This window comes from Harpia harpyja, chromosome 1 (assembly GCF_026419915.1).
Source record: "Harpia harpyja isolate bHarHar1 chromosome 1, bHarHar1 primary haplotype, whole genome shotgun sequence".
Taxonomy (NCBI): Eukaryota; Metazoa; Chordata; class Aves; order Accipitriformes; family Accipitridae; genus Harpia; species Harpia harpyja.
In genome coordinates this window covers 82,945,429-82,968,528 of record NC_068940.1, presented here as the reverse complement: position 1 = coordinate 82,968,528, position 23,100 = coordinate 82,945,429, and the positions used below count along the sequence as shown (strand labels likewise).

At 37.8% G+C, this 23,100-nt stretch overlaps 2 protein-coding genes across 5 annotated transcripts in view; one reads left to right on the top strand and one right to left on the bottom strand.

Annotated features, from left to right (window-relative positions):
- PEX1 (peroxisomal biogenesis factor 1) overlaps window positions 1–22,125 on the bottom strand; it is a 27,891-nt gene extending 5,766 nt beyond the window's left edge. The window contains exons 1-19 of one of the 3 annotated variants that reach the window (XM_052802263.1): window positions 21,883–22,125; window positions 19,552–19,695; window positions 17,574–17,657; window positions 17,237–17,351; window positions 16,375–17,147; window positions 14,808–14,927; window positions 12,575–12,698; window positions 12,172–12,281; window positions 10,748–10,848; window positions 9,106–9,238; window positions 8,262–8,358; window positions 6,985–7,155; window positions 5,407–5,459; window positions 3,942–4,131; window positions 3,568–3,734; window positions 2,578–2,712; window positions 1,926–1,990; window positions 963–1,105; window positions 782–885 (exon numbers count right to left, since the gene is read on the bottom strand). In XM_052802263.1, coding sequence (XP_052658223.1) covers window positions 782–885; window positions 963–1,105; window positions 1,926–1,990; window positions 2,578–2,712; window positions 3,568–3,734; window positions 3,942–4,131; window positions 5,407–5,459; window positions 6,985–7,155; window positions 8,262–8,358; window positions 9,106–9,238; window positions 10,748–10,848; window positions 12,172–12,281; window positions 12,575–12,698; window positions 14,808–14,927; window positions 16,375–17,147; window positions 17,237–17,351; window positions 17,574–17,657; window positions 19,552–19,695; window positions 21,883–22,011 — 2,958 coding nt within the window. In that variant the 5' untranslated portion in view covers window positions 22,012–22,125. Of the gene's footprint in view, window positions 1–781; window positions 886–962; window positions 1,106–1,925; window positions 1,991–2,577; window positions 2,713–3,567; window positions 3,735–3,941; window positions 4,132–5,406; window positions 5,562–6,984; window positions 7,156–8,261; window positions 8,359–9,105; window positions 9,239–10,747; window positions 10,849–12,171; window positions 12,282–12,574; window positions 12,699–14,807; window positions 14,928–16,374; window positions 17,148–17,236; window positions 17,352–17,573; window positions 17,658–18,362; window positions 18,467–19,551; window positions 19,696–21,882 lie in introns of those variants that run through there. The other 2 variants (XM_052802256.1, XM_052802271.1) reach the window with 2 other exon arrangements.
- Window positions 21,877–23,100, top strand: part of RBM48 (RNA binding motif protein 48) — a 9,709-nt gene continuing 8,485 nt past the window's right edge. The window contains exon 1 of one of the 2 annotated variants that reach the window (XM_052802292.1): window positions 21,877–21,897. Coding sequence is in view for 1 of the 2 variants with exons in the window: in XM_052802282.1 (XP_052658242.1) it covers window positions 22,370–22,480 (111 nt within the window). In the remaining variant the exon portion in view is untranslated. Of the gene's footprint in view, window positions 21,898–22,354; window positions 22,481–23,100 lie in introns of those variants that run through there. The other variant, XM_052802282.1, reaches the window with a different exon arrangement.

Sequence of the window (23,100 nt, the reverse complement as noted above, 5' to 3'; positions counted from 1 at the left end):
TTCTAAACAAGAAATTAAAAAAAAAAAAAAAAGTCGGGGGGGGGCAGGGAAAAGGAGTATATCTGTGTTCTTAAGGCACAGGACCATCTTCTTCATGTGTGTTTCAGAATTAAATGATGTGGTATTTGTTGTATGTGCCAACTAATCTGAAAGTGAACAGCACTAATTGTTTCTCATAAAATAGGGAATCAAAGACACACATTGTACAGCCTCAAAGGCCTGATCCAAAACCCACTAAAATCAATGGGAAGCATCCCTTTCCTAACCAGTAACACATCTGACTTAAAAAGAGCTTGAATATTCCAAATTAAATGTGGGTAAAGAATAGTGGGATCAACTGAATTCAGAATAAAACTGCTCTGAAAACTTCAGATAATTCAAGAGTTGGGCTGGGAATGGCTATGGTTCATCACTTCAAGCAGATAGCAGATCCACTGGACTCATAATTCAGAGAAAGATGCAGAACATGATAAACACTACCCCTGCATCCAATTTCTTTCTGCAGACTAATTTCCTTTTTTAATTTTTCTTTTTTTAAATCAGCTATATCCACAGGAATTTTGATCCTGAAGACTGTGGTAAACAGCCTTCTCTTTCCCCAGTTTTATGCAAACACATTGACAATAAAATCAGTGAATTTATACTGTTGTATAACTGGAGCTGGGCAATCAAGTCCACTTTGTCCAGGTTTGAAATGCCACTGAATATAAAGAAAATGAGAATAAAGCCCATTAGTTTTTTTTTACCCTTGCCTCTCATGTAAAATGTTTTGTTTCCTCACCTGATCAGGAGGTGGACAGTACAGGCACTTATCCAGTCGACCTGGCCTTAACAAAGCAGGATCAATCAAATCTGGGCGACTAGTAGCAGCCAGCATATAAACCCCTTGGGAAAATGCAGAAAAATATCATTAACATCTGCTAAACTTTTGCATAAAAAGAAGCACACAGATGAATTACTACCTTGTAAGCCTTCCACACCATCTAACTGAGTCAACAGTTGGTTAACCACTCGGTCGGTAACTCCTGTGTTGTCATGACCTCGGCGAGGAGCAATAGAATCAAACTCATCGAAGAAAACGATACAAGGCTTAGCTGCCTGAGCTCTAAAAGGAAAAAAAAGAGGCAATATTTAAATTCTGTTTAAGTTTGGGTCACAGGTAAAACTGCTTAGAAATATTACAGGTAACTGCTTTTAGCTTCAGAGAACAGTTATCTTTAATGAGAGAACAGAAAATCTGTTTTCTGTAGAAATGAAGAGGTTCTGAAGAATTGGATTACAATGGAATCACTGCTCATTTTTATGACATACCTTGCACTCACTTTATAATTTCTGAAGTACTCAACTGTGTTAATATACATGAAAACTCTAAAATCCAGTCACAGCAGATGAGGTCTTGGCTTATGTACGTCTAACACAAAGACTGCCTATGCTGTAAACTACACGAGAAGCAAAGGCTATGTAGGATATGTTTACGTTAGTTAGCATTGAGGGTCAGTAAGGGCAGATTTGTAAAAACAAAACAACTGGCACCAAGGACCTCAATACCAAGTCTAGTAAGATCCTCCGTACTGAGCATTCATTACTAGTTGGAGCACACTCGACTGTCTCCTGGAATCATCTGAAAGGAATTCAGCATGTGTTTTCCAAGACAGTTCTGTGATGTGAACCAATGCACTGTAAATGGAGAGAACTGGGAGTTCAGCTTCAAAAGCGCTCTCCTGATCCGAGCAAAAATGCTCATTTTTTAAAGAATGACAGTCAAGTTGAACTTGCCAAGATCTGAACATCTGGTTCGGCACATCTAATCATTTCAGATGCTTTTGTGCTTTGATGCCATGTCTCTCCTAGGACAACAAAATTATTTCTTGGAGCTTCAACCAATAAAATTCATTGATAACATCACAAATCTTTACAAAGCCAACCTGTTAAAGATATCTCGAACTGCTTGCTCACTTGCTCCAATGTATTTGCTGAGCAGCTCTGGTCCCTAAAAAAAAAAAAAATCAGAAAAGAACATTCATGATATATTTCTTAGTTTTAATGTGTAATTCAACATCAGCATAGATTTTATATACTAGAGCATTTTCTTGTAACCAAGAGAGTGGCATTTCTGAACAGAAGAGCCAAGGGGTCTAGATAAGCCAAAAGAAGCTTTTAAGCATTCCAACTTACTTTAAAGTAATAATTTCCATTTTACTACAACAGAACATGTGTTACAGTATCACAAGGCAATGGCTTACACTGTGTTTTGAAAATGTTTAAAATGCATTGCTCAACTTCATTGTCTAGTGGAATGAAAATTCAGGATCTTTTTATAAAAAATGGGAAACTAAGAACATCTAATTAAATTTTATAATTCTGCCTAATGAATAATTATACAAAAAAATCCCCCTCAGTAATAAAACTGTGAAGTTTCAGAAGTCAGATGGTGGGATATCCAGAGACACACCAAATTTTAAATGTGAGTTTCTTTCTGTGGTATTTTGCCCTCACAAGCACATACTCACAGGTATTATGTTAAGCTATTTAATTCAGTTAATAAAATGAATCAATTAATCTTCAAAATCTTGCTACCTTAATGCTAATGAAATTCATTCCACTCTCTCGAGCAACTACTCCTGCTAACAGTGTTTTTCCTGTTCCAGGTGCTCCATACAGCAAGACTCCTGATCTCTGTCGTACGGGCAGGTTTGCAAATAATTCTGGATACTGGAAAAGAATTTCAACAAGACATATTCTAAAACACATAATTATTCTGCAGTGTACTGTAATATCACTGACTAGCGTTGATTTTTGTCTAAACAGAATGAGTCTAATTTCTTTTATCCACATTATTATCACAAGAGCTTATCTGGATTGTTGTTAGTTTACTTGAGGCTGAAGTGGTTTCCTAGGCTTCATAGGTACTTAAAATACAAACAAGTGGTATCTTCTGCCAAGAGGGAACAGGACAGAATAGGGATGCACTAGAGCTTTATAATGTCCATATTGGTACTTCTAAATTCCTATTTTAATCACCGATTGATAAGATCAAATTACATAAGTATACCATAAAAGATTCTGTCCATTATACAGAAAACTGTTCAGTCATTCTCTGAAGACTGAAATAGATGGCTCATCTCAATGCTGGAAGTTTTAAGCAAGGCAGAAAGGCCAAAGTAAAATAAAGGGGAATTGATGGACTGGCATTTATCCAAAAGAGAATAGTCTTCTAGCAGAAGCACTGCAGAAAACAGCTGGAAATGTTATTTTTACAGAGCCTAATCACAAACACTGCAACAGAGACTGTAGCAAAGATGATGTTAGCAATACTGCGATATTCTAGAGCAACACTTGATCTGTACAAAAGCACAAGCTATTGCCTTTTGTATTTGGAAGAGAGAAGGAGAAGGAGAAAGAGTTTTCCAGTAGCTGAAGACAGCTGAAGACTGGGAAGCTACAAAAGTAGCTTAAAATCATACCTGTCATCTTTCTGTCAAATACCGTGTCACACCTTAAAAATAATTCTTTCCCTACTAACATTATGTACAAAATTCAAGTAACTAATTTAAAAGAACTGGGTACCTTTGCAGGTAACATAATGGTATCCGTGAGTATTTGCTTCACATCTTTTAAGCCACCAATCCTGTCCCAGCCAATGTCTTTAGGTTTATGAAGGTTGACATTTCTCAGAGCTAATGGAGTAAAATCTTTTAGAGCTTTCTGAAAATCCACAGTTGACAGATTCAATTCTGCTTAAAAAAAAAAAAGAAAAAAAAAATCCTGAAAAAAAAAAAAAGAACACACAGCCTACCAGTAACAGATTCCTCACAATATATAACAATTAAATAGATTTTAAACATAAAACATAAAAACTGGCTTTTTAGTTCTGTATTACTCCACAGGTTCTGGATAACAGAAGTAAGAATATGAAATAAGAGATTTTGTTGTCAACATACCACCATTTTGAAATGCATTCTGGTTGGAAACACAGGCATGAATGGCACGATCAACCAGCATAGTAAAATCTCTAGCAACAAAACCTTCTGTTTCCTTTGCAATACATTGGAGGTCAAGATCAGAGAACTTCTTTATATCAGAATTCAGTTTCTTTTTTATTATGGAATACAGCATTTCACACCTTTGCTTCTGAAAAATAGAATTGTGCAGCAAGTGTATACTGAGTTTACTATTTATATGGATTTTAGAAATTCAGAAAGTAAATACATGAGAATTACTAAAATTTCCTTAAATATTTACATGTCACCAAACCTTCAAATAACAAAATCTGAGAAGGCATGAACATAAACAAAAGTTAGTTCTTTGGGTGAATTTCAATAAATTCACCAGTTTTATAACTTTAAATGTTTACCTCGCCACAGCTATCTTAAATCCAACAGTAATAATGAAACAACCCTCCACCCCCAGATTCTACTGTTATATACCCATTTTTTACTGTTTCACAGGAAAAGGAACATCTTTCGTTTTGCTGATATGAGTAGAATATATTTGAGATGAAATATATTGCATTAGATAAAAATACATCACATAATTTGGTATCTTTTGAAATTCTGACTTTTCCAGTGATGTCTCATCCTTATTCATGTATTAGTATTAAAAATGATAAAAGCAGACTTGCAGGAAGTGGGAGAAAGCTACACTCTATCTAATGCAGAATCCCTGCCTCAGTGGCCTTCAATTGCTAGCCTGTGACAGAAGACAAGCAGGCAGGAACAACTCGTGTTAAATACAAATGAGTTGCCATGTCTGTGTCACGTCATTAATGCATGCACAGGTACAAAGTGTCTGCTTTCTCCTGCAATGAAGTTATACTGTTTATTCTTCCCTCTATCCTTCTTACTTTTCAAAATGGACTATATTCAAAAGTAGAGGGATATAATTAGTATAGAAAACCAGCTCAAAACCTTCCCATAGAATTAACATTCAGTTTTAATAACATTTTTAAAATACATGTTCTAGGGACATACTTATTCCTCTGAGCAGTGAAAAAACACACTTGGGTTTAATCTCATTTATCTAACTGTAGTGACTTACATGTTTTTTCAAAGCTGCTCCTCTAGAATCCCCTTACAGGTAACAAGGAGACATGCATATCTCACCTATGTTAGACAACCTGACTTGTTTTACGTTGAACTGAAATGTCCTCTGAATACACCCTTCTCTCGCCACTGAAGATGAGAGTGGGGCCAACTGGGAGTTTTCACTGGATTACTTATATCTGTCATTATAAAATTTTAAAAGAATAAAAGTTCTGAGGTATTTAAGTATCATGAAAGAACTTCTAAGATTTCTAGATTTTTTCTCATCTTCGGGTGTAACCCAGTATTTTTGCAGCTGTTCCAGTACTGTATTTGAGGCTGCAGGGAAGGCAAACAACATTTTCACCATTTTACCTGAATTTACCTGATCTGGAGATCGGATACATTTGAAGCACTGAAATATGTGAGTTCCTTGAGCTGAAACCAGGGAAGGATGTAGGGAATGTTCAGACTGACTTGTGGCAATTAATGCAATCAAACTCCCCATGGAAATAATTTCTTTTATCAGATCTTTCAAAACTAAACACAGAAGACATTGCTCCGTGAATTGTAAAATAACAAAAGATTCTGCATTTCATAATAGACATTTCTACTGTACTGGAGAGCAGCAATAGGGCACACAAAATGTAACATCTTAATATATACTTGGTTTATTCCCATGTTTACAGGCTTTTTTTAAATTAAAAAAATAAAAGATGTATAATTATTTTTTCTAGGACAGTACATTCCATTAATAAAATGCCATCAGAAGTGCTCTTTAAAAGCTAAATTTGTAACATCACTGATGATATCTACCACAGGATATTAAATGTGGATTTTTTTTGTCCAGTATGATCACTGTTCTAGAAATATAATTTCCTCCATGCAAACAAAAAAGGGAAAGCTATAAGAATTAAAATAGATGCTAAGCCTAGACAATAAGTGATCTAGGAAAAAATAATATATGAAAGTCAAAGAAATTATGGATGCAAGGTAGATCTTCAAGGAATAATCTTTAAAACTCTAAACCTCTGTTGTATGCATTATACCTGTAAATAAAGTAATAAAAACCACAAACAATTCTGCAAGTAACGTAAGTGCATATTTTTAAAAAAGTAATGATAGTAAGATTTTCTGAACTTCAAAAGTAATTTAATAAAAAATTATGCTAACTCCCTCAAACTCAGCTAAGAAATAGAAGATTTTTTTTTGCTATGGCTTTAATTTTACATGAACAGAGTTGAATACAGCTAAAAAATAAAGATATTAATCTTGATCATTTAAATTTAATTTTATTTTGCAACTTATCACTGTCTAGATTCTAGGGAATAAAAAGGAACCATATATAGGATATCAAACTACAACTGATAATCTTATTTTTAAAATCTGTGGATTACTACATTGTAAAATAAAACAGAAGTTCTACAAAGTATACCAAGTAGGGTGATAAAGAAGTTAGTACTCAGCTAAAAGAAGCTGGTTCTAAACATCAGTAAGTATCAAATTTAAATATCTCTGTAATTATAAATAATAATTATGGAAAACAGGATAAATTTTAATTGTATATCAATTATAATACTGATCTTATCAATAATTATCAGTTAAAGATTCATCTGTAATTTGTAAGCAACTGCAATATATTTGAGTGCATGAACAATATGAAAAGGAACTGAGAAGCCTCTACCACTGGCAGTGGTACTGACAACAGGCACTACCAGCAGCAGCAGTGGTGTACGTCATTGGCAATGACTATGCCAAGCTCCAGAGTGGATGATTTTGATTCAGCTAGTGGTCTACAAATGGTCTACATACCATATTTTGTGATTCCCTGCCATGCAATACCACATGGTCCAGAGGCAATAATGATACAGACAGAATTGTCCAGGTAGGACAGTACAATTCAGGTGCAAGAAATTCTAAGTTGCATTGTATTTTTATCCAGACACAGGTAGCACAGCATTACCATAAGCAAGTCTATTGCTTTGAACGGTTTCAGGACTGTTCTCATGTTCTGGTGTAGAAGGTACTCCAACAATGTGATCAAGATCATCCATCAAAAGAATGGATGGTTGTCTCCATGCTGCCTCTAAAAAAGCTTCTTCCACAATTTTCCTTATGTTTACTAATCTTTTTCCTAAAACAGAAATACAATTTTAATGACAAAACATATAAGGAAAAAAATCATCAGACTGACTACATCTTGCTCACGTAATATAACGAAGTTTTGATTTGTGTAGCTTAATTTTACTCCCATAAATCCAGGTACCAAGATCAAACCAGAGTCAACAGTCAGTAAGAAAAGAGTCCACATCTTCTATCAAAAAAGTACTAGAAGGATCCACCCATCCTAAAACGAGATTAATCATCTTTCACTAACTACTATAGAAGCCTACAGGTCTAATTTCTGGACAGTTAAAGACAGAACAGTATCAGCAACATTCTAAATTAGCTACTAAAGAGTCCTGCAGTTGGTAGAATTTCTGAAAGTGAAGGACCTAGCTCTTTATCAATCTTTCCCTTTTTCTCTGGAGTAAGGAGCTTTGCAGGGACTTAAGCCAAAAGAGTATAGCCATGCAATATAAGGGCTCTATAACAAAACAGCCGAGTAGTCTATGCCCCTGTAACAAGAAGACTATTTAGGAAAGCCAGTAAATGAAAGAGTAAAAAAAAAGCCTTTTTTGTCCACTTCCATCTTTGGTGCAAAATACTTATTTTGAACTCACAAAACCTAAGGATTCATCTCATCATCATCTATAATCATGAGTGTTAGATGACTATTGCCAACATACACTAGGTTAGTAAATATGCCATCATAAATCAGGTTTCAGCTGGTTGTTCAATCCTTCTTTGGTGCCTGTGTGATCCTTTCACTCAGTAATACAGGTATCCTTTAACACTTATGATTTGTTAATATAACATTTGCTCCAGCTAGCACAGCTGAAAAAACACACAGTTCAACTTGCAACTTCTTCCTATTTTGTAACAATTAGAAATAAGCATGGCAAGCATGGTTTGAATTTGGTGGTGCTAAGTGGGACAGAAACTGACAAAAGTGTGAAATAAGCTTACGGCAGATGTATTTTCATCAGACTGTTAAAGATGCTCATTGCGGGGCATCAAATATCCTTGCAAAAGCAGTAATAATACTAGAAAAATTATTCAGACTAAATATAAGAACTTCATAATTGTGCTGCTTCATCATACAGCAAACATTTGAGATTAGAAAAAAAATTATCATACCTCTTAAAGCTTTACAATCAATTACTTCTACATGAGCATCCAGTCTATCGAATGCTTCTTTGCAGATGGCCTTTGCTAATGTTGACTTTCCACTTCCCTACAAAAATAAATGTGAGCTAATGTAAATTGACAGAACTAGTTCCTTCTGTTTCTGTGGAGTTTTTGTCACAGTATACACCAGTTAACAAGCTGGGAAAGCTGTATGCACACTAGTTTTATTCCTCACCAAAAGTACATATGTATTCTGTCTTTATATCATTTGGTAGAGACCAAAGCCCTAGAGTGAAACAAGTAGAAACAAATTCAGAGTGGATACATCCACTACAGACAGTGTTCTGATTCCACTGAGTTCAGCGTTAAGACATCTGTTAGTTTTAGTGGAATATGGTACTAAATGGATCACTGTAAGAGGCAACAGGAAAATAAGAGTATCAACTTCACTCTCACTTTATGTTAGAACACAGGAGAAAATACTATATTCTTATCTTCAAATATTTCAGAGACAAGAAGTATTTATTATACTATAAACACAAAGTAGATTAATTCCCTAAGGCAACGAATTGAAATTGCATTGGTAACAATCTTTAACACTTAAATTATATATGTATTATATATATATACATGAAATATGAATATATTTTGATGAAGTGTGCATATAATGCATACACATATATATAATATAATGTTTTACTGAATTAACTATAATCAGTTAACTGCTCTTTTTTCAGCTTGTTCTTTAATTCTTTGCAATTCACGTGGTATCAAAGAAAACTAAGGAAAACAGCTTGTAACTATGGAAAACAATCTGGGAGGGTTTGCAAGTAGAGAGTAGTGAAGCGTGTACCTTTCCTCCTGTGAGAAGCACCCCTCCACTTCGCAGTCCCACAGAAATAGCAGCAAGCTTTTGAGATAAAGGACGCCCCAGAAGACTGTGGCTTATGTGTTCAAAGGAAGATGTTCCTACTTTGTCCACTCCTCTGCAGAGCAAATAAAACATTAAATGGCCTAGGGTAGCATCAGTACACACGACGTAAGTAGTAATAGCTTGCGGTATGGTGAAGTTTCAGTGCTGACACATTGTGACATACTTCACCTTTTCAAGAAAAAGCTAAAGCCAATTCAGTCTGAAGAGACAGCACCTTTATTCTGCAGTGGTGATGCAGAGGATGCAGACAGACATTGCAGAACACCCCCACAATGTAAGGGTTATCTAGTCATTGTACACCATCCTAGCATGAGGTAGCTTTCAGAAGATAAGAGCTAACCATCTTTTGGGGCTTCATCTATTTGAGTGTCTGAGTAACAAATTGGTTACTCAAACCTACTAAGGAAGGTAACAAATTGGTAAAACATGGAGTATGCCTGGGTCAGAAAACTTCTCAGCCTTTTCAGAAATAAAGCAACATACAGTTCCTTTAAAGACATCCTTATCCTTCACCGGTCCTAAATCTTCGTGACTTTCGACACAATAGTGCTCCTTTCAGGTCCACAAACAGCAAGGCTATCAGTTTTGTATTTCAACTTTAAACAAAAATGTTGTTCCATGAGAAACAGAATAAAGAAACGAATCCTGGTTTCTAACATCCCTACCACACTACCCCCATATCAGTTCCCATTCCCTCTTCAATAATAATATCCTCAGTTGCCTTTCACAATGCTGATAGCATATTATCACAATGCTCCAAGTCTCTCATGTCCCCTCTGCCCCATCCCTACTTCAAGTTTGCTACACAATACCACTGTCTTCCCTTCTACTAACGACCACAGCTTTACATATTACTAATTTATTTGCTGGGAAAGAGCCAGCATGTCCTATGGCTAGTTCCAGACTACAACCCTGCCAGTGGCAGAGTAGCCAGAATAACCCAGCAGGTTAATCAAGCAGCTGTTGAGCTTACATTGCACATTTTACCAGTGGACACACCACTCTGCATTTCTCTCCTCAGCTGACAATTCTGATAAAACTTGTAGGAACTAAGTTTCTTTGAGACCCACACTATTAAATGTAGTTAAACAAGTAAACAGGTTTAAGTTACTGTGAGGATTGACAGAGGGACTGCAACATATCATAAGTTTTGCTTCATTTGGAAACCCCAGCTAAAACAACCGCAGTGTCCCTTACTGCTACATACAGGTCTGTTTCATATTACTTAGAAGCACACCAGGAGCCACTGAGCTATCAGTATTTCTTCTGAAACTTACACAGTTCTGAGACCTCCCATCCTACTGTCAGACATGGTGAACTTTTCAGTACATGAGTACCTTCAGTCACATGAAGTTTTCTATTCACTGCAGTAAGACTATTCAGAGGACAAAATTAACCACCTACATATACTAGGATATGGTCTGAACCTGACACAAGCCAAAAGATGCAGAGGGTTTTTTTGATCTGGCTTAGTTTTCAAAAAATCTGCATTTCCACCAATACTCCTTTTTTTTTTTAATTCCCATTCCCTCCCATTTTTTCCACTATGAAAATGTCTCACCCTAAATCATTTAGTTTGTGGTAAGGAAGGTTCCTGTCTGTATCACACATAGGTGGCTGGCTGTCACCATCAGTTTTTCTAGTTAGAGGATGTAAAAGAACCTACAAGAAAGGAAAGAGTTAGTATTTTACATTAAATATAACTACAGAAGAAGGGTATAGAGGTGACTAGCCATTTTTTGAATTGTGTAGAGAAAATGTTGCGTGTGTGCTTTGCTGAAGCTTATTGTGCTTGAAAGAAAGATGCACTGGTAAAATGGCATAGATACAACTATTCCCAAAATACAATCCGGTGTTTACACTGATGTAACAACCTATGTTTATATGTTAGGCCAAGGGCTCTTTATACCAGACTACGCAGCCCATCATTTCTTTCCCTACCTGTAATTACTTGTTCCTTCTCCTGTGCCCTCTGCTGTTCTGCTGGCATGAGCACTTGTGAGGCAGGATAGTGAATCAGATCAGGAGTCTGACCTGGGTGAAAAGTAACCTGACAAAACACCTGGCTTTTTTCACCTGCATTAATTTTTCAGCCTAGTTCACCGGGGGGCTAGTATGGAAAGCTGGGCAAGCAAACAGGGCTAAACAGAGAGGTTCCCAGGTAAGAACAGGCTGCTGAAGAAATGCACTTCGCCCCTTCATCTTAGTACTAGTCACTAGCACAATTTGTAGATGCCTTGTTGTACTTCTCTACTACCAATAGAAATAAAGCTCTTGTTTTACTTTTTTTTTTTTTAACAGGAATCCTAAATTTTGCAGAAAAATTCTATTGTAAACAGCCAAAAGAGAACACCTTAATTCTCTGCTAAAATTTAACTGTACCAGTTTAAAAATGAAAAAATCTTATCCCACTCCTATAACCATAACCCTGGAGTCATGGGCACTGGTTCAACTAGAATTATTAATGGGAACAGTAATCCTAATATTAAATAGAAATAATTATTCTGCTGAGAAAGGAAAGACTGAAGAAACAGAAGGCACAGAAACTACATAAAAGAGAAGGCAGTGTGAGCTTGGTAGATTTGAATGGGGAATATGTCTCATCTTTGTCAGAACAAGCTACTGTTCCTGCCAGATACACTGTGAAGTGTTTTTACAGTGGTTTAGGTATTAAGGGAAAGAACAGCTAAGTATAAGAATAGTATGTTAAACTTGGACAATACTGACTTTCCTCTGCTCTAATTGATTTTTCTGAGAGTTTGACACAGACTGTGAAATTCAGTGACAAGTGTGGCAAGCCTGGAATCTCACCAATGCCTCAGGCTATAAAATAACATATAAAGAATGCAGATATAATTTAATGAACAGACTGGCATTATTTATTTAAAAAGGGAAACCAAAATATGTTATATATAAAATGCAATACATTTTTAACCAAGTATAACAATTTAAATTACTTGATACCTGATACTATGTGATATTTACTTGTATGTTAGTCTTTTGCAGCAAACTGGGACTCAGTATAAAAATATTCTCAGACTTATTTTCTTCAATGTATGCAGGATGCACTACACTAAGGACAAACTCCTCCATTCCTGTAAAAACCCAAGGAACAACTATTAAAATTCCAAATACATTCAGTTTTTATTCCTCACAAATAAGAAAAGGTGAAACAGATCACTATATTTTGAATTAATATGATATAATCCAAAATGAAAGAATAAAAAAGGTTAATCATAATTAAAGCATAATTCATGCTTACAGTTTCATTGTAAAGAGATATCTATTATGTTAAATTGTGTATAAAGAGATTAAATGGCATATTGCCTAAGTAAATTCCATAATGGATAGTTAAGACAGCTACAGCGCAGGACAGTATTATCCTTACCTTCTTTAACAGACAGATGTATACAGTCTCTGCTTGTCATTATCCATGGGTGATCATCTGTAGTGGAATCCTGCAACCAAGAACTGAAAGCAGATTTAATATCATCTTCATGTGCATCTTTATGCTAAATAGGAAAGAGGGAAATAAAACAAAACAAGGTGTTAGTAAGACTGTTTTCCTCCTATGCATGAGGCATTTGTTTCTCTTACAGTAGCAGAGAGATGAAGAAGATATAAAAGTTTTATTTATTTAGAAAATAGCATTTTGCCAGCAAACACCATTTCTATCAACTGCTCTATGGAAAGCACCTGCCTAGCCCTTGCTAGGGCAACAGTTGAATCTTCGACCACCTCTAAAGATTTTATCTTTGGAACACCGATGTGAGGGCAAGGAAAAGCTTTTATTCTTGTTTTACTTATCTGTATTGCCAGATCCAAGAGCACTACTCAGCTCCTGGGTTTGAAAGAGCCCCCAGGGTATGCACCAATATTGACCTGTGACTTATTTTGGGTGCGCACTACACCCCCCTCTTCCCTGTATACCCTGCTTCCTATACAGAGAACCCTGGGCTCATCCAGGTCAGGGGCACCAACAACAAACTTCAACAGGCAGGCAAAGAGACCAAACGACTTACCCCAGATCACCTAGTTAAATGGAATAGGAAAACAAATCGAGTTGAGATCACCTATCTCTTGGCTGAGTTCCTAATCAGAGAAGTGTAATTCCTGTCTAAAAAAGGGGGAATCGACCGAGATCATGGAAGCAGTGTTCAGAAAGGAAAATGAAAGTTACTGTCATATTTCTTTCTGCATTTGTCCGTTTTTTTTCCCCAAGAACTACAAAAAATTCAACTGAATTAGAAAGGAAAGGCAGAAATCCATATTTAAAACATACAAAAGCACACATAACTACTTGTTACGATTTTAGCAGATTACTGCCAGAATACTTCTTTTAACTCCAATATGAAAAAATAATGCAGTTCAACCATTCCTCTGTAGGTAAGAAACCAAATTAGAATATTGGGAATAAAGAATAAACCTGCATAAGCCCTGCTAGGATGGGAAGTGCTGTATTTAAAGCTTTGAAGGGCAGCTAATATGGGAAATAATCAGGCCAGTATCACACAGAAACAAGCATACAGTATATTATGAAGAAATACATCATTCCAGAGCTACATCTGACAGACTGTGAGAACTGGTACTAAGTATGTTCTTACTGTCACTCAGAAGACTGGATATGTCTCACTTAGAGGAAAACAGAGGGATTCAATGATATAACTCTAGAAAATTAAGTCTTTAGCATGAGGAAAAGAAAAATTAAAAGGAAGCATTAAAAGGAAGTAAACTAAACAGCACATAAAAAAATTATAATAATTTTACTGCAATTGTCTTTCTTAGGAAATCTAATGGGCACTGCAATGTTTGAAGAGTATAAGCATGTCTTCTCCTAGAAGACTTAAAATGGGTATTTCCTCTTTAACTCTACGATTCTTCTTTTTTGTGTTTGTTTTTATAGGCTTAAATGTATACACTTAAATTTGCCAGGTTTGAACTAGTATTAGTGTAATGCAGAGGAGGGTCTGATGCAAAATTATTATCAATTATTGTTGCTATTTTGACAGCAACTGTTTATGTTTGAAACCTAATTAAACAGAAAATGTATCTTTTCCCTACCAATGCCATTTTTCCTTCATGTTAACATCCTTTCTAATAAGAAAGGCATCAGAAATTTTCACAATTTGAGAATAAGAGAAGACCTTATGATTTAAAAGGTACTATACAGCACTCCTCTAATAGCTTCAGGAAGCTAGGAGTCAAAATTCAGAAGTTCTATTTCCTCCACGCTCTGTGACCTCTACCAGTTCCTTTAAATAGAAAATTGCTACAGATAGCATGCTAAACTATTTGAAATACTTACCAAGTGCAAAACAAAATTTAATGGCTTGATGTTTACAGTATCATTGATCAAAACACAAAATAGTATTACTAGATAAGCCTTGTTTAGGTAGATCATAGCATCTTCTTAATTTAAACTTACATAGTAAAAAGAAAAAGCAAGGAATTATTCAAAAAAGAAATTCATTTGGAATTATGTCATACAGGATGGACAACTTCCAAACTCTCATCTAACAAATGAAAACAAATAAACATAATGCCCCCCCCCAACTTGACCAGAGCAACATTATCAGTTTTCCAATATAGAAACAAATATGTGACCAAGAATATCAACTCACTAAGTTCTGTTTGGGTTGGAGTATAAGAGATACAGGAATTTTAGGAATAGATTCAACTGACTTAATTCGGACTGTCGAGTGTATTTCGATACGCAGTTTTCTTCTCAGACCATCTGGAATCTGAAATATTTAAAATAAAAGCAAAGAAAAAAGAAATATCAGAAAGTAAACAGTTATAACATTGCATATAAAATACAACATCAGTTTCTTCATTACTAATAGAACCTCAACATTTGATCATTGATCTGTTTATTGGCTGTAATCTGCAAGAGAATTAAGAAGGAAACCATAAAATTGATGGTGGTATCCAAATCTTGTTCTCTCATGCACACTTCTAATTGCCTTTCATCCTATTTGTGAAAGTGCTCATTACAGCTGACCATCTACTTATTTCTTTAAATAAAAACCAAAACTTTGAAAAAGAAGAATTAGGAAGAATTCTCAGAACATTGTAAAAATGCTTTTAATATAGGAGAAAAACAGCAACTCTACTTTCATTTGCTCATTAAAATTAATTTTACATGGGCAGGTAAACAGGCCATTATACAGATCAGAACTAAGCACATCTGCAGCACTGAGAGAGAAAATCCAGTCTCCTTAAATTGTAGCAGTCAGTTTGCCCTTTTAAAAAATAAACTACTTTTCAACTATTCTGTGTTATTTTAAACATATATCCAAACTGAAAGCATCTCAAAAATGTTTATTAAGTCTGAAAGACTTTATGGTTGCTGACATTTGGAAAATTGTTACATCTCTCAAACGATTTAGTGGTAAAGACCACTGCAGGCTCTTCCTCTCACTCTCAACAAAAAAAATAACTGAATGGTGAGAAGTATATTATGTCAAAATAGTCAAATGGTGGTTTGGAGTGCATTTTATCTAGTTTTGTTGATCCCACATGTGCTTCCAGGAAAGAAAGAACATAAGCAGGCTGTAGTTCTATCAGAACAAACTGAAATGTCAGTGTCTGCATACCAGGACTTGTGCCACCTTGCAAAATAGTATATAAAAACTTAAATAGTTTAAATTATATAAAAGCTAGTTATTTTTTTTTAAGATGTATTTTAAAGAGTATATAAAAGGACTCACAAACATCATGTAGTGCTAGGATATGTGATCCCATTACTTTACAGTTTGATGACACTTAAAGTCCAAAGCACATTTCAAAGTGCTAACTAATGAAAAGAATCTCATTATGCAGTACTGAATGTATGAAAGTATCTAATACTTTCACGTTCTCATGAATACAATGGCTACCAACAGATTTTGAAGAAAGCATGCATTCTCTCCAGAAACACTGAAGAATTTTCTCCCTTTGGTGAAAAAATGCTAAGGGTGCAGAAACCCAGAGTACACTGTACATCTTGGAGGATTATGGTAAGTAATGTACTCCAGAATGAGACAGCTTAGCAAAGCACAGCTCTAGTAAATATTATTTTATTCTAGTATACTTGAGAGCTTAACACAAAGTCTATATCCCCAAACTGCATGTTAACTAGCCAGTTCCACAATTATCCAATAGAAAATATCCAATAAAAAGCCCAAAAGATAGTGTGCTCAAACTGACCCAAACTCTTCCAACATGTAGGGGTTCCCCACTGTGGCCATACTCTATGACACTCTTTAGGTCTTCAAATCCATTCCAAACGATTTGAACAACAGATCCCTCACAGGATGCTTGACTGCTATCAGAATTAGAATCATTTTTGTCTTGCGTACTAGTCAAATGCTTTTGCTTTTCAAATGGCAGATTTTGCTTTGCTTCTTGATGACGCTGTCTTGGGGAAAGCAGCTCATTAATTTTCCCGAAAGTTACTACGGGATTTGGATCCAAATCAATAAATTCTAAATTCCACGGAAAAACATGAATAGCATTGCATTTCAAAAATGCATAAGTGGCAGATGCATTCTGTACGCTGGGAGGCTGGGACTGACATACTCTAAAAATGGAATCCACGTGAATTAAGTTCATCAGCTTGTCTTTGAAGGTGCTCGTTTCATCTTTATCACACAAAGTCTTTTGTTCCTGCTCAGATGTATGACAGAAAATGCTCCCTATGAAATTCCACATATTTGGGAGAACATTTGAGCCAAACGTCATGTTTGCATCAGCCTTACTCTGTTCAAGGACTCCTGGCTTTAAGTAAGGTTGTTTGGCAAAAGGATCCTTCACCGTTTCTTCTTGCTCCATGTTATTTTTCACAAAACTTTTAAGCAAGATGTCACTTTCTGTGGAAGGTGTGCTGGTGATATTTTCCTCAAGTTCACGTGTTTTGGGACGTATCAGAAGCTCCGTGCACGGTTCTAATCTCCCATAGGAGGCTGCTGGCATAAGTGTACCTGAGTATGAACAATGCAGGTCAATGAATGCATCCACTCTTGCAAATCGGCTTACTCAAGGTGCCACAAGAGCCTTCACCATTGCTTACCGATTCTGATGTAAACGTGAGTGTGCTGTTCAACCCATACAGGAAAGATGGCTTTTGGAAATACTATTCGAATCTGGTCAAGAAGACGTTTTTCAAGAGAGGAAGCATGCAGTTCCTGGGGAAATGTGATATCATAAATTAAATACTGCCTACATTTTTAACATTTGTTTGTCTCCTTCTAACACACCATTTGAAATATAAAATACAATTAAACCCCACCACATTTAGTATTTCCTTAAGGGCTGAAAAGAATGGGGTATTGTGCAAAAAACTGCTTGTGTCAGAATCTCTGTCATCTGTAAGAAAAGGATGTGAACAGTGGAAAGGGTTTTATTACCAGAATTTCCCAATCATCTGCTGAGAGTGGTTCCACTTCTACTTGCTGACAGGAGGAGACGTGGGAGCAGGGTTCAAGAAATACCTGGCAAAAGTAACACCATTTCAAAATACTTAAGTAACACCATTTCGAAATACTTAACTTCTTAAACACATAAAAGCTCCATCTTTAATTCAACTAGAAAACTGACATCTCCTTCATGATACGTTGTCACTACTTTGAACATACATCTTCTTAATAACACTAGGTAATTCATAAGCAGAAGATGGATGGTCAACAGATTGGAGATGGATTGCATTGGGCATGCTTGGGGACTTCAACAAATCATGAATGGAAGTGAATGTGAAAAGCATCAAGAGCTTTATCAGCTGGTAACAATTTTTAATGCATATTGATCACACAGTCATCTTTGCATTTTAAAATTCTTATTTTTAAATGTTCTGGACTTTAGAATGCTGAAAAATTGAGTTGTGCACAAATTTAGATAAGGCAGAAACAGCTGAAAAAATGAGGAAAAAGTACAATACAAAAGCAAAACCAGCTCCTTTACATGAATGGTTTCACAGGAAGCAGCCCCACTTCCACAGAACAGTTTTAAGGTCCTGTGTATCAGGAGGAATGATATAAGCTATTGTGGCTTAGGCTTTTCAGAAAGCATTAAACATATATTTCAAAAGTCAATTTTTACCAAAGGTTCCATTTGACAGAAAGTAACAATTTTCAAACAATATCATGTCATACATTTTTAAATAAACTTCATTCAATTTTTCTTGAGATACAACTAGTTACCTGTCCTCTGAGAGAGATTTATTTCAGGTCAGCTTTTATAAAAGTACCAATCGATTTTAAACTCCTCTAGGTCTTCAGTTTGAAGCAAAAGTTGAGAGGAATATCTTTTCCCCAACATGGTAAATAGAAGAGCATATTATTATGAAACACAGCAAATGTGCAATTCTTGAATCCAAAACAATGGCAAAACTACCTAATTATTCATATATTCATTTGATTGTACAGATTATTATTTCCAGGCAACAGTTGGGTGAGATTCTCCTAGCTTTCCTCTGTCAATTGTTTTTCTGTTGAAGGCTATTAATTGCTAGAACTAAAAAGGGTAGTTACCTTAATTGTAAAGTTCTGCAAATAGATGCATCATTTCTAGAGAGAATATGCTAAAAAAGTAAACAAGGTAAGATAATAACACTGCTTTGAGCCACATTCTTTTATGTCTTCTATTATGCTGAATAAAATGTTCCATATGAGAGAATAGGCCTATATGAATATACTACATAATAACATTGTGTAGAGTAATACTTTTCTATTCTTGTTCGTTTAAATCTCTACCTATTAATATGAAAAAACCTCTTGGATGCTGAGATTTTAATAGACCCGTGTTGAAAAGCTCTGCCTGCCTCTTGGGCATCTCTTCAACTTCTGTCCAATGAAAGAATCGTTTACAAGAAGTTTAACACAGTGTCCAAGAGTAAGAGGCCAATTTAAATACACATTCAAAGAGAGAGGACACACTGGGACATATGGTGAAGGAGGAAGAAAAGGGATGAAAATTTAAACCCCAAATAAGTCAAACAAGAAGAAATATGCAGTAAGTCAATAATTACTTTAAAAAAACAGGAACTCCAGGCAAAATATTCTTGTGAGATAATTCCCAAATTGTTTAATTGCTTAAAAGTGTATTTTCCCAAAATTAATGGCACTGCAGTTAGTGGCTCCAACTCTGCAAAGACCTACCCACAAGCCTATCCTAACATTATTTAGGGAATTGTTAATGATTTAATGAGCAAATCTTTCCATGTTTGAGACATTTCATGACGGTTAACTGTTCTTATGAGCAGATACAAATGAAGTAACTGTCTGAATACATGAAACAAGAAGGTCATAGCTAACTTGTAAATTATCACCTTTTTAGGTATCTTGCAATATACTCTTTATTTAAATAAGAAAAAAAGACTGCATTTCAAACCTGTTCTCCATCTGTAATGCCAAGTTTTTCTGCCAACTGTCTGTTAATCTCTGCAATATTTTCACCCTGGTGACCTCGATGCCTGATTTCCATCCAGCTCAAAAATATAGGCTGATGACCACAGGATACTTTCACAGCTTGGCCCTATGAGTTTCAAAGAAATAAAATAAATTAACATCAAACAAGCTAAATAAGATGACTATTAGTCAACCTAAACTGTATTTGATCACAAAGATCAAAGGAATTAAAAATATTTTCTGGATTGTACATGCCCTATTTTAATTAATATTCCCTAACAATAACTTGCAGCATTTACAACATATTAGCAATGGGCGTTTCTATTAGGAATGACAGAATTTTTTTTTAATTCTGGCAGACTGGCCAACTTCTTATTAACCAAGACCTTCTTTGGAATTCTTCTCCATGTTACTTATTTGCACAACTCTCAATATGGAAGTGTGTGTTGGTTTCAATTGTTAAACAGCTTTTAATTTTTATGGATTATTTTTAAGTAAGGAAAATAATTCCTCTTCCCTTCTTCTGTAATACAGTCTATCAAACAAATATCTTACAGAAATGTATAACTACACATTTCTATTTCCCAAATGAGGAAAAACCATAAGTATATGCTTAAACTTCACATGCATTGTAACATTTGCATGGACTCCAAGCTTTCATGAGCTGGGGAATATTTAAAATAAGTCCCAAATCACATAAACTCAGACCAAAATGATTTTATCAATCTGTTTCAGAACCGCTTAGCTATTTTGATTCCAGACTGAAGAACCTTAATATGTTCAGTTTCCACATAAAGAGACTATATCCTACATTGTATCACTCAACTGTCATTTTCCGTATTTTTTTCAAAAATTACTATTTTTATGAAAATCAAGTGAGCAAGATGATGTACAGTGTGGATATACCACAGACTTATTCGTTAACATAGTGATGTTTTCTGTTCTGTTCTCAACTCTATCCTAATGATTTCAAATATTATTTGACTTTTTGGTAAACTCTGAAAACATTTCCAGAGAATATCTACAACAGTTCCAAGATCCTTTTACCAACTGTAACATTTAATTTGCAGCCCTTCCCCATATTCACACAGATAAAGCTTCTCCCCGAGTGCCTTAATCTTCACACAACATTGAGTTTTGTAGACTGTTTTGTCACCCACTTATCTAATACCTTCTGCAATTAAATTTAGCTTTTGATTCGAGTTTTTTTATGATTTACTCAGTGTAATCTAGTAACATAATTATTTATCCCCTTTTTACCATTATTATTGAAGAGATTGCATTTAATATGCTATTTCTATCAAGATTTCGGAGATCATATATTTTCATTTTGTGGATCACGTTAAGTAAAAGCAGGAGCCCACCATAACCAACTATGTACAGATTGATGCTACAAGACTTCAAAACAATTGCACTCCTTCTTCCTCTCTCTTGCCAGCAGATTTGTAAAACATCCAGAAACCACTGCAGAAATGAAGCGAACATTTATACCGGATTTCTTGCAACCCCACCAGCCTCCTTCTACTACCCCAAAGAAAAAAAGAGCAGGTTTTTACAAGCCTAGATGATTTTGCTTTTGTGAAATGTCCTTTCTGGTCTTGGGAAATCAGCAGGTTATGCGCGCTGGGCGAGGCCACCCTGGCTGAGAGGGGCTTTGCCAGGACTGTAGCCACCACCTCCGCTCCTGAGCTTCGTTCCCATCTCTTCCTCTTCACTCGCTCTCATTCTTGCCGTTTTTCATCCTGTCGTTCTGCTAGCAGATCCTTAATTCTTGCGTTCATCCCATAAGGGACGCACGTGGGCTTTGCCCTTGTTTTCATGTGTGAAATGTTGTTTAAAAATCTAAGGTGCGCTTCCTGCTACTGATCCACGTACTTAATAGGACTTTGCGCGACAGGAGTCCCTCTCTGTACGACGGGAATATATAGTGAAAGACTTATGTACACCAAGAATGACGATTCTGCTTAGGTTTACCACCTCACCTCCTACGCGGAAGGCTAATTTACCCGTTATTCGGTGAATGCTGGTGAAAACAGGTATAAAATACAGGGTGCTGAGAGAGAGGCAGAAGCCAGCAGTGCCGGACCGCGCTGGGAGATCAATCCCAACCTCTCCGGCACCCGAGGACGAAGAACGGATGACAAAGCAGGGCCGCTCCTCCGGGGCCCGGCCGCCAGAGCGCAGCGTGGGCGCACGACGTCGTCGTGTCACCATAGCAACGGGATGCCGGGGGGGGGGCAGACGGTGCTCTCCCATAATCCTCTCTGACTGAGGCGTCCCTCCGCCCAGGCCCCGAACGGAGCCCACCCGGTACCTGCTGTAGGCGGAGGTGAGAGGCCAGCTCGGGAGGCAAGTGCAGAAAGCAGTCCCGGGTCCCGCTCAGGACGACCGTCACCGCGGCAGCTCCAGCTCCGCCTCCGCCGGGGTTGCCGCTGCCCCACATGCCGGCCGACGGCCGGCCGGGCCCCCGCAGCCCGCCGCCGCTGCGCGCCCGCTCCGCCCTAGCAGGGAGCTGCCCACTCGGAGGCGGGCGAGCGGGCCAGGCCTTCCCCAAGTCCCCCCCTACCGCCCCCGAGACGATGGTATAACCCACTGCCGGCCAATGCGGGCGCGGTATATACTCATTCCCTGCCTTCGATTGGCTTCCCTATCGAAGGCCTCGGCTCCTTCTGTCTGGCTTATCGACGCCGTCCATTTCCGCCTCAGTGGGAGCCAATGAGAGTTCCGCCGGTTGTCTGATTGGCTGTTCTCTCGGCGAGCAGCTAGGGCTGCCTACGCGGGGCGCGGTGGGTGATGGGAAGATGGCGGCCAGCGGCGGCGGGCTGGGCGACGCCTGCAAGCACCATGCGCAGCTGGGGGTCTGCGAGTCGCGCGCCAAGTACCGGGAGGGGCGGAGGCCGCGCGCCGTGAAGGTGGGGCCGGCCTGGGCCTTCGGCGGGCCGGGGCCGGGGCCGCGGCCGCCTTCGGGCCGCCTCTGCCGGGAGGGCGGCCGGGCGCTGCTGGCGGGGCCGCGGCGCGGGTCTGCCGTCCTGGAGCGGGACCCGAGCGGGCCGGCCCCGGTCCCGGAGCGCCGCGTCCTCCGCGCTGGTGGGCGGCGCTGGAGCGGCCGCGGGGTTGTTGGCTGCGGCTCCTCGGGGGCAGGGAGCTCGGCTGGCGAGCTGCCTCCGTTCCTCCGGCTGCAGCTGTGTCGCCGCCTGGACTGCCGTCCGTGTTAGCGCTTGTCCCCGTTCTGGGTGTTTTTTCGTTCCTCTTCTCCTCTCCGTGCCGCCGAGGTGCAGCGGCGCGCCGGCTGAGGCAGGCAGTCGGCGCCGGGAGGCACAGCTGGAGCTGGGTCTGGTAAATCTAGTAACTGCCACGTTGCGTTTTGTCAATTAATGGTTTAGAAACGCACGTAGCACAAGTAGGCTAGTTCTGGCAAAATATAAAACCATGCGGTTGGGCGCGTGACACCGCTGAACTCGGCAGGACTCGCGTGCAGGGCGCCGGTCTTGTAGTTCTGCTCTGGTGCCCAGCAACTCCTGGGGAGGTGAAG